This window comes from Corythoichthys intestinalis, chromosome 13, assembly GCF_030265065.1.
Source record: "Corythoichthys intestinalis isolate RoL2023-P3 chromosome 13, ASM3026506v1, whole genome shotgun sequence".
Taxonomy (NCBI): domain Eukaryota; kingdom Metazoa; phylum Chordata; class Actinopteri; order Syngnathiformes; family Syngnathidae; genus Corythoichthys; species Corythoichthys intestinalis.
This window is the reverse complement of record NC_080407.1, coordinates 52,230,076-52,241,819: the sequence shown is the minus strand read 5'-3', so window position 1 is coordinate 52,241,819 and position 11,744 is coordinate 52,230,076. Positions and strand designations below refer to the sequence as shown.

General features: G+C 38.4%; 1 protein-coding gene across 1 annotated transcript; it reads left to right on the top strand.

The window, feature by feature from the left end:
* The first annotated feature begins 3,585 nt into the window (after positions 1-3,585).
* On the top strand, positions 3,586-11,678 carry si:ch211-63p21.1 (uncharacterized). Its single transcript, XM_057855403.1, has 5 exons — positions 3,586-3,805; positions 4,266-4,324; positions 7,329-7,399; positions 7,479-7,650; positions 9,401-11,678. Exons 1-5 carry the CDS (start codon positions 3,586-3,588, stop codon positions 9,566-9,568), a joined length of 690 nt encoding a protein of 229 aa, XP_057711386.1. The 3' UTR covers positions 9,569-11,678.
* Positions 11,679-11,744: the final 66 nt, after the last annotated feature.

Here is an 11,744-nt window from a genome sequence, read left to right as displayed (position 1 = left end):
GTGTTAATAAAAACACAAATAAGTCACTCTAGAGTATAAGTCGCACCCGGCCAAAGTATGAAAAAAAAAAAAAACGCGACTTATAGTCCGGAAAATACGGTAATAAAGGACTCAATAAAAACACAAATAGTAAGTACTCGCCACTTTTAACCGATGTGCGCACGTGTTGGACGTCTCGCCGTGTAAAAGGAATTGCAGAATAGCAGTAGTGTTCATCTGGTCAGTGACAAACTATGTCATCACCCCGAGCGTTCATTGCGTGCATAAAACACGGCGCCCTCCGTAGGTCAAAACATGTACGAGATATTATAGAATTGTAAATCAATGGCAATATTTTATGTGTTTCTAATAACGTCCTGTTAAATTTGAGGTCCTGATGTCATAAAAGTCAGAAATATGGTGGTGCTTTGAATTTGGCTGCTTAGGCGGAAGTCTGCTCTCCATCAGGTTAACGATCGAGCAGGCAGTTGCACCCATTTTGTAATCGGAGACGTCGCCTGCCAGCTGTTCGGCTCGGACAGATTAACGTGACGTAACTCCAGTGTCGCACAACATTCACACGTGTGTCCCCTTTGTTGCCATTCGCGGCAAGGGACGGTGGGAGGGCTTCCGGTTCAAATGGTTTGGACAGGGGCACTGAGGATCTTATTTTGTTTTTCCCAATCCAAAACCAGCCATTTCAGTCCAAATTTTTCATGCTCGCGCTTTTTCTCCCTACAAGGCATGCACAACGGCCGTACACACGCAAGCTCGATTGTTTACTTTACGTACTACTGCTAGGCTACTACAAAGACAGCGTTCTATTTCACCTACAGTGTGTGTTGGAGTTTTTGTTTTGAAATAAAAGCGCCCATGTATTATAATGCAAATCTCCACAACGAGACAGTGCAATGACACACTAATACATTTGAAAATTAAAAGGTCTAATAAGACTCGGTTTAACACTCATTTTTCTCAACACTCAAATAAATTGCACATGAATATACAGCAAAGGCAGCTCAACAGCAACTAAAAACATAATATGGCAGCAATGCAAGCTATTTTAAGTACTCCAAGGTTTAAATCTGCTGTTAACTTTGTGTCGTCATTTTCGACCTCAAATTTAATTTTTAAAAATGTAAATGTTTTTGTAAAGAAAAAAAATCAATTCGTTTTTGCTCCACGTTAACGCCTCCTCTGTCAATAGTTAACTTTTATAGCACTTTATTCAACGTAACTTGGTTGCAAGCAAGGTGTCAGGTGGTGACCATGTTACCAATAAAAAAACATATTTAATCCCAAAAGTTAAATACACTACTGTTTCAATTAGGGCCGTTAAAATTATCGCGTTAACGGGCGTTAATTAATTTTTAAAATTAAAATATTTGACGCAATTAACGCACACGCCCCGCTCAAACAGATTAAAATGACAGCAAGGTAATGTCCACTTGTTACTTGTTTTTTGGTGTTTGGCGCCCTCTGCTAGCGCTTGGGTCCAAATGATTTTATGGGTTTAAGCACAATGAGTGAGCATGGTGTAATTATTGACATCAACAATGGCGAGCTACTAGTTTATTTTTTGACTGAAAATTTCACAAATTTTATTAGAACGAAAACATTAAGAGGGGTTTTAATATAAAATTTCTATAACTTGTACTAACTTTTATCTTTTAGAACTACAAGTCGTTCTATCCGTGGATCGTTTTAAGAGAATGTTAATAATGTTAATGCCATCTTTTTGATTTGTTTTAATGAACAAATATAGTACTTGTGCACCGTATTTTGAATGTACATATCCGTCTTGTGTCTTATCTTTTCATTCCAACAATAATTTACAGAAAAATATGGCAGATTTTATAGTGGGTTTGAATTGCAATTAATTACAATTAATTAATTTTTGCTGTAATTAACTCAATTAAAAATTTTAATCGTTTGACAGCCCTAGTTTCAATATGTATTTTTATCTTTAAAAAAAAAAAAAAAAATTACCATAACAATTTTTCCCCCCAACACCAGGGGGTGCTGCAGCGCTTTTTTTCACACCACTTCCCGTGCCACTGGACGTCTGTTGCTGTCAATGGCGGGAAGGTTGCGCATCCTGAGTTTGAGTATTTTAAGTGGTAATCTGATATTTTTTTAAAAGCAAGTAGCCTATTGGTCAAATACCTAAAGTTTTGGACTACAAGCCGCCACCCACCCAATTTGATGCGAAAACTGCATTTGTTAATAGATAAGCCGCACTGGACTATAAACTGCAGCTGTCCTCACTGTATTATGGGATATTTACACCAAAAGATATTAACCGGTAACATCGTTTTCTAATTGTATTTAACGTTACAGACATAATATGTTACACTCATCCAGAGTCTTTAGTTTAGGCTTAAGGTAAGGTTATCAAATTTATCCCGTTAACGGCGGCAATTAATTAAAAAAAAAAAAATTATCACGTTAAAATTTAAATTTTAACACAATTAACGCATGCCCTGCACGACCCACTCACGCATTGTCCCGTTCAATCTGTAATGGCGCCGTTTTACCTATATATTGAGCTAAAATGTAGCGTAAAATGAGTAGAGTGAATTTTGGCAGCCTTTGGAGCCTTTTTTTTAATTGGCTAAAGCCTTACAATCCCTCTCCCTTCAATTAGAAATATCGTGGGAAGCAATGTGGGGAAGAAAGGTAGTAATTGATCTTTTTCTTAACACCCTGTGTTATTTCCCAACGCAGAGACGATATATCAATTGGTACCACGACGCACAGTCATGGTTGCACTTCCCATCATGCATTTGGGCATGGCTACAGTATCATTTACTGAAAGCTCAACAAATACACTAGATGGCAATATTTAGTCACAATATACAAAGTCACATTTATCCTTTAAGAATTACAAGTCTTTCTATCCGTGGATCCCGCTCATAGAATGTTAATAATGTAAATGCCATCTTGAGGATTTATTGTCATAATAAAGAAATACAGTACTTATGTACTGTATGTTGAATGTATATATTCGTCCGAGTTTTATTCATTTTTTTATTAATGCATTGCCAAAATGTATATTATCGGGAATGATTGGAATTGAATCGGGAGCACAAAAAAAAAAAAAGCAATCGGATCGGGAAATATCGGGATCGGCAGATACTCAAACTAAAACGATCGGGAGCAAAAAAACATGATCGGAACAACCCTACTTATAACAGATGTCTTTTCGTGTCATCCGGCAAATTATCTCACTTTTGAATGGATGTAAAAGATCTGAGCCGGACATAAAGGGAGACATAATTTGCCAGATGACACTGAATGATATGTGTAATAAGAACTGAGTAATGCCCATGATAGTCTTATGACGGCACAGCCAAATAAAGTGTTACCGATTAACCCAAATAAATCAACAGACAAGCCGCACTGGACCGCAGGATTCAAAATGAGGGGGGGAAAAAGTAGCGGTGCAGTTCATTGTGCTTCCACACGAAGGCGCTGCAATGTAACATCAGGATGAGGGCAAGGAGAGTACTGTATCACAGTGTCTTGACTTACGAGTGTGTTTATTTATTAATACTGGCATGTTAGCTCCCAAACGTTTACACCTCACGCTTTTGACTCAATATCATGCACGTACGAGAATCAGAGTTCGGCTTTTATTTTGAAACCCGCTCATCCTCTTACGCAATTCCGTCCTGCATCCCGCCGATATGCCCTCGGCCAGACCTGTCAATCATCACTACGAGTGACGTCACGGGGGATTTGCTACAATGTCAAACATCGTCGCGTTCAAGCACCGGACTCGTTGACCTTTTAGGTCCCTTTGCGTGTTCCACATGTGTTCGAGGTAAGATTCGCTACTACGTGGCTATTTCAAGCGAGACGGCATCAAACGGTTCTCTGGCGTGGATGTCGAGAAAAGTGCTATGCTTTTGCGTGGTTCGAAGCGTTTGCGCCATCATTTCATGTGCGGTCCTGATGTGGAAAGTTGCCCGTTACGTAAGGCGAGTGCGGCACCGCTGGACAGGACAGGAGGACACGTGATTAATCGACGCTAGCGAGGACACGTGTTCTCAGTAGTCAAAGTCCTATTATACTGGTGTCAAACTCGCGGCTCGTGGGCCAGATTTGGCCCTCTACGTCATTTTGTGTGGCCGGTGAAAGTTGATCATATGCATGCATTAATTTTAATGTTTTTTCTAGATTAATATTTTGATTAAAAAGGTTTTTTTTCTGAACGTTTGTTCATTCACAGCTACATTCAAATGGACCGGACATCTAACTTTGCTGTCTTATTTTTTTCCCAGAAGCGGGTAAACTCGGCTCAATCATCATGACCCGTAATTCCGAGGGATACGGAACTGAGGTACCTTTTAACCATAGACTTCATAACTAATTGACATGACACGGGAAACAGGGCTGATCCGTGTGATTTTCAAAATTTTCAAATTCAATTTTTTTTTTTTTCCAAAACCAAAGCTGTTACCGACCTATGTAAAACCAAAACAGGCACCTACCTTAGCCATATATAAGTCTCCAAGAGCAGCGGCATCAAAAAATTCAAAGTCAAATTATTTGTTATATAAGAATAACACAACTTAAAATGTCTCTAAAAGTCTAAGATTTTACACTAGATGCACAAAAATCACCAAATGCAGAGATAATCAACTATATTTTCAGGATCAATAGCAATATTTAACATATCATGTACGTTTTTGACTAGAATAGCAACTTACTTTTTTGTTTTATTTACTGCAAGTTTTCAATGGCTAATAAATCACTCAATTTAATATTAGAAAAATACTTGCGGAAAAAATGCAGAATCAATTATAAATAATATGTAAATAGTAGGGGTGTCAAATGATTAAAATTTTTAATCAAGTTAATTACAGCTTAAAAATTAATTAATCGTAATTAATCGCAACTAAACGCAATTCAAACCATCAATAAAATATGCTTTATTTTTCTGTAAATTATTGTTGGAATGGAAAGACACAAGATGGATATATACATTCAACATACGGTACATAAGTACTGCATTTGTTTATTATAACAATAAATCAACAAGATGGCATTACCATTATTAACATTCTGTTAAAGCGATCCATGGATAGAAAGACTTGTCGTTCTTATAAGATAAATGTTATTACAGGTTATAGAAATTTTATATTAAAACCCTTCTTAATGTTTACGTTTTAATAGAATTTGTAAAAATTTCAATCAAAAAATAAACTAGTAGCCCACCATTGTTGATGTCAATAATTACTTACACAATGCTCATGGGTGCTGAAGCCTATAAAATCAGTCGCACCCAGGCGCCAGCAGAGGGTGACAAAACTCAAAAACACAAGTACACATTTCACTGTGCTGTCATTTTAATCTGTTTGAGCGGGGCATTTGTGCGTTAATTGCATCAAATATTTTAACGTGATTAATTTAAAAAATTAAATAATGCCCGTTAACGCGATAGTTTTGACAGCCCTAGTAAATAGTTTATTAATACATTATATATACAATCACAACTTATTATAGAATAGAATAGCCCTTTATTATCATTATACACTATATGCTGTTAGCGAATGAGGCTAGCGGCCGCCTGACGTAAACAGAGCTTTTCTGGCGAAAATTCTTGTGAATAAATGCTTAAATCCCCGAAATCTTCATAGATATGGATGTACAACAGTCTCGATTCTTGGTTAAAGCAAAAAAACGTGCAGTTTGCATTTATTTTACGTATATTGTCAAAGTACAATACTACTGTGTTAGCGAATGAGGCTAGCAGCCACCTGGCGTAAACAGAGCGAATATTCTTGTGAATAAATGCTTAAATCCCCGAATTCTTAATAGATCTGGACGTAAAACAGTCTCGATTCTTGGTTAAAACCAAAGAAACCGTGCAGATAGCGTTTATTTTACATATATTGACGAAGTACAATGCTACTATGTACGCGAATGAGGCTAGCAGCCACCTGGCGTAAACAGAGCGAAAATTCTTGTGAATAAATGCTTAAATTCCCCGAATTCTTCATAGATATGGACGTACAAAAGTCTCGATTCTTGGTTAAAAGCAAAGAAACCGTGCAGTTAGCGTTTATTTTACATATATTGACGAAGTACAATGCTTACTATGTTAGCGAATGAGGCTAGCGGCCACCTACCGTAAAAGGAGCTTTTCTGGCAAAACTTCTTGTGAATAAATGCTTAAAATGCCTGAATTCTTCATAGATATGGATGTAAAACAGTCTCGATTCTTGGTTAAAAGCAAAAAAATGTGCAGATAGCGTTTGTTTTACATGTAATGATGAAGTGCAATGCTACTATATTAGCGAATGAGGCTACCGGCCACCTGGCGTAAACAAGGCAAAAATTCTTGTGAATAAATGCTTAAATCCCCGAATTCTTCATAGGTATGGACATACAAAAGTCTCGATTCTTGGTTAAAAGCAAAAAAAATGTGCAGTTAGCGTTTGTTTTACGTATATTGACGAAGTACAATGCTACTATGTTAGCGAATGAGGCTAGCGGGCACCTGGCGTAAACAGAGCAAAAATTCTTGTGAATAAATGCTTAAATCCCTGAATTCTTCATAGATATGGACGTACAAAAGTCTCGATTCTTGGTGAAAAGCAAAGAAACCGTGCAGTTAGCGTTTTTTTTACGTATATTGACGAAGTACAATGATACTATGTTGGCGAATGAGGCTAGCGGCCACCTGGCGTAAACAGAGTGAAAATTCTTGTGAATAAATGCTTAAATCCCCAAATTCTTCAAAGATATGGACGTAAAACAGTCTTGATCCTTGGTTAACAGCAAAGAAACCGTGCAGTTAGCGTTAATTTTACGTATTTTGACAAAGTACAATGCTACTGTGTTAGCTAATCAGGCTAGCGGCCGCCTGGCGTAAACAGAGCTTTATGTGGCAAAAATTCTTGTGAATAAATGCCCAAATCCCCGAATTCTTCATAGATATGGACGTAAAACTGTCTCGATTCTTGGTTAAAAGTAAACTATGAGGCTAATCAGTTCCGAAAATTAGCGGCATCCATGTGTAAACAAAGAAGAAAATTCCTGCAAATAAATGCTTCAATCATGCATGCATGGTACGAAAAATATATTTACCTTGAATCCTCGAACAAATCACTACTGAGACAATCCTTCCTGTTTGTAGGCGGTACAGCTTTCGTAGTTAAATCCAATCGTGAGTAAATCCAAGCTTAAATCCGACATGAGCGTGTGCTGTCTTCGGCTATTACGAAATGAAGCTCGGCTCCCTCTGATAAGGCATCGCGCAAGTGACACGTCAATAGTGATGATTTCTATGCTGTAGTGCATTCGGCTATAGAAGTCAAATATCCAACTTGCACACGCAGGAGGAATGCGTGCTGTCCGACCCCCAAGGAGAAAGCGACGCGGATGCAGATATAGAAGACGCCGACTGCAGGTGGTGATGGCGAGGTTTACCGGAAATTTCAGTTTTCTTTTCCCCTTTCCGAGCGCTTCTGATAACATCTTACCTCCAGACTCCAAGAACCCGGCTCGCTCCAGCGGATCAGCTCCAGGCGCCGCAAACGGCAGCGACTGGCTCGGCAGGACACCACTGAAAGCGAAGACGACGGCGGGCTCTCGCACGCGTCGCATCGATGGAACTTGCGGCTCAGCCCGGATCGGACGCACAGCCGGACCATCCTGGAGGTACGTTTTAATATGTGAATACCTCAGACCAGGGGTTCATTTGTGCCGGATCCTGCCGGAACAAGATCCGGCACCTCTGGATTTTGGCTTCCCTGCGTTCCGGGACGTATTTGGGAAGATCCGGCACCTCTCGTGTACAGAAAATAATAATAATATAAAAACATTTTTACAAATTGTTTAAGATAATAATATGCATAAATACATTTACAGAACAAATCCCAAGAATAATACCGTATTGGCCCGAATATAAGACGGCCCTGATAATAAGACGACCCCCTTGTTTTCAAGACTCAATTTTGAAAAAAGACTTTTTGAACACCAAATTAATTTTTATACAGAAAATAATTACAGTACATCTCAATCAAGATTATTAAAGATGTCCCGATCGATCGGCATGATCGGGTCCGATCACGTCATTTTCAAAGTATCGGAATCGGCAAAAAAATATCAGACATGCCTTTTTTAATATACATATACGTATATATACATATATACATATACGTACGTATACATATTTAAATTTAAATTGTTTTCCAATTGTATTTAACGTTACAGACAAAATGTCTTTCACTAATCCAGAGTAGTTTTGGCCTAAAGTAGGGCTATCAAATTTATTGCATTAACGGCGGCAATTAATTTCTTTTTAATTAATCACATTAAGTAATTAACACATGCGCTGCACGACCCACTCATGCATTGTCGCGTGCAATCTATAAAGACGTCGTTTAACCTATAGAAAGCACTAAAAGGAAGCGTATAATGAGTAGAGAGAATTTTGACAGTGTTTGGAGCCGTTTTTTATATGGCTAAAGCCTTACAATACCTCTCTCAGCAATTAAAAATAACATGGGAGGCAATGTGGGGAAGAAAGGTAGCAGTTGATCATTTTCTTAACACCCTATGTTCTTTCCAAACGCAGAGAAGATTTATCAATTGGTGCCCCTACGCACAGTCACGGTTGCACTTCCCATCATGCATTTGGGCAGAAGTTAAATGGCTGCTGTATCATTTACTGAAAGCTCAACAAATACACTAGATGGCAATATTTAGTCACAATATACAAAGTCATATTTATCCTTTAAGAGTTACAAGTCTTTCTATCCGTGGATCCCTCTCACAGAAAGAATGTTTATAATGTAAATGCCATCTTGAGGATTTATTGTCATAATAAACAAATACGGTACTTATGTACTGTATGTTGGATGTATATATTCGTCCGAGTTTTATTCATTTTTTTCATAATGCATTGCCAAAATGTATATGATCGGGAAAAATTATCAGGAATGATTGGAATTGAATCGGGAGCAAAAAAAAAAAAAAAAGCAATCAGATCGGGAAATATCGGGATCGGCAGATACTCAAACTAAAACGATCGGGATCGGATCGGGAGCAAAAAAACATGATCGGAACAATATCGCTTCAATGATGTGTAGACCGCGAATATAAGACGACCCCCACTTTTTCAATCATATTTCAGTGCAAAAAAACACCGTCTTATATTCGGGCCAATACGGTAATAATAATTGTACATTGTTGTCATAACACTTATACCATGGATATTATCTGAAATTGTAAGTCCCACAGCATGGCAAGTGGGAATATGCGTTTCAACACCATTTTCTGCGTATGTTCCGGGACCTGTGCCCGTCTCATCATCCCTGCGCTGTCATATGTACTTTGCGTTCTGGCACCTTATAATTTACTAATTAAGCACTGCCTCAAACGATTTGAACTTACTTTCTGTTTGCAGGAGAGCATCTCGCAGGTGAGACCGCTTATCATCTCCAGGTCAAAGCAGCGAGAACCGGCTCCAGAACCTCGCACGTGGACGCCTTCTTTGGCGCCCCCGCTGGTGGTCGTTTTCCTCGCCATCGCGGCAGCCATCGCGTCCTTCCTGCTCCCGTGGGTCAGAAACTGACGAGCGGAGAGCCTGTCGGAATCAAGCACAAACATTAAACACCTTCATTTTATTTGTGTCAATGTCAAACGTCGGAACGTTCATCAGAACGCGCACTCCCAACAATGACGACTATGCAAGTCCCGTGGTTTCTACTGTGCTAGTAGGGCCCAGTGCTGAAGAAAGCCCTTGATGTCCTTGCCACCATTTGGCCCCGCCCACTACCTTCTTCAGGAAATGCGACCAGAACCACTTTTAAAAAGCAATACCCGGAGTTGTGCACCATTTTAAAACATGTCGTACCATCATCTACCTTATTTTTTTGGACTATAAGTCGCACTTGAGTAGATGTTGTACCAACCTAAAAATGCACAATTAAGAGAAACAAGTAAGAGCCATTGGAGGTTGAAGGCTGCCCTCTACTGACTAACTCATCACAGACGGGCAACAATAATTTCACACATAACTGTTCCATTTACAATTTCTCAAAAAAATTATAGCCTAAAAAACACAAAATAGCTTCTTTACCAAACTCTCAACCATAGACTCCACCATCAGTTGACATGGCAGCTCCCACAGACATTACGCTACGCCTGACCGTAGGGGACCGACCCGGGTAGAGTTGGCTTTCACTGTGATAAACTCAAACATACACTACGTTCTAACCCTGGATTTAGGTGGAAATAGGACGAAGGTTTTACTGCATACAAGAAGGCAGGAGTGTCTCAAGAGTGATTTGGTCAAGGATTCAAGGTAAATTTTATATTAAATAACACCATGCATGCACTTTGAAAAAAGGCATATAAAAAATTAGCGTAACATTAGTTCGAAATATTTACGTAAAATGAATGATAACTGCCCGTTTTTTGCTTTTAACCCATGATCTAGACTGTTTCGCGTTCATATCTGTAGAAATTCTGTGATTTAAGCATTTATTTACAAGAATTTTCAACTCAAAAAGCTCCTTGTTTTGTGACGGCCGCCATGTTGGATTACACAATACCGTAACTTTTTCTTGAAATATTTAGGTACGATGAATGATAACTGCCCGTTTTTTGCTTTTAACCAATAATCTAGACTTTTACATTCATATCTACAGAAATTCCACAATTTAACCATTTATTTACAAGAATTTTTAACTTAAAAAGCTCTGTTTCGTGACGGCCGCCATGTTGGATTTTGTATCTCTACACAATAGTGGAATTTAACCTAAATAAGCTGTGAATGTAGATAGAAAAGAAAAATGCAAATTTTGCTTTTGTTGAGTAAAATTATGATTCTGAATGCTTTCCACAAGTATTAAGTTTCTCATGAGAAAGCTTAGTGATTTTTTAGCAAAAACGTACATTGTTAAATATTGCTATTGATCCTGAAAATATAGGTGATTTTTGAGCATCAAGCGTAAAATTTGAGAATTTTATAGCCGTTTTAAGTTTTGTTATACTTGTACAAAAAAATAATTAATTGGGATTTTATTAGGGAACGACTTAGAATTTTTTGATGTCGCTGCTCATTTAGACTCATATATGCCTAAGGGAGGTGCCTGTTTTGGTTTTAGGTCGCTAGCAGCTTTTGTTTTGAAAAAAATTGAAGTTTTTGAAAATAGGCCCCCTACGGATCGGCCCCGTGTCCCGTCAACTGATAGTAAAGTTTATGTCACAACCATATATACGTCGCACCTGAGTTTGTCACGGGTCCAGCCAAAATATGGGAAAAAAACGGCGACTTATAGTCCGAAAAATACTGTACGTTTAACTAATTGATGAGCTAATAATGCCTGCTTGACAATCTGTAGTTGAATGCTATACTGTAATATTAATCATCGCTTTAACCCTTCATAGGGCAAGTGACTATTTTTAGTAAACAAAAAACAACCCGGCGTCCACATATGTGGACATCACATTTTGGGTCATGTTGTCCATAGATGTGGACACCGGGTCACGATTACATGAATGAACTAAACCAGAAATACTCTCTGGTTATGGCCTCAAATAACTCAAAATAGGATTCAACTCTTTGCCTGTCATTGCCAGCATTCGACGTCTAACGCAGTTAGCGGCAGGCCAATGAGTTAAATGACTGCCCTATGAAGGGTTAAGTGTCTCGAGGGTCCACTGTGTTTCAATAAAATGACTTTTTAAAAATTTGACTACCGTGATGAATCTCGGTTATCTATTACCAAATGTAGTATTCTTAG

Bases quoted from the DNA above. Each gene is read 5' to 3' on its own strand.
- si:ch211-63p21.1 (XM_057855403.1), top strand. From the start codon at position 3,586: ATGCACGTACGAGAATCAGAGTTCGGCTTTTATTTTGAAACCCGCTCA. The intron at 7,400-7,478 runs GTGGTGATGGCG...TCTTACCTCCAG, and splicing joins ATAGAAGACGCCGACTGCAG to ACTCCAAGAACCCGGCTCGC. The intron at 7,651-9,400 runs GTACGTTTTAAT...TTCTGTTTGCAG, and splicing joins ACAGCCGGACCATCCTGGAG to GAGAGCATCTCGCAGGTGAG.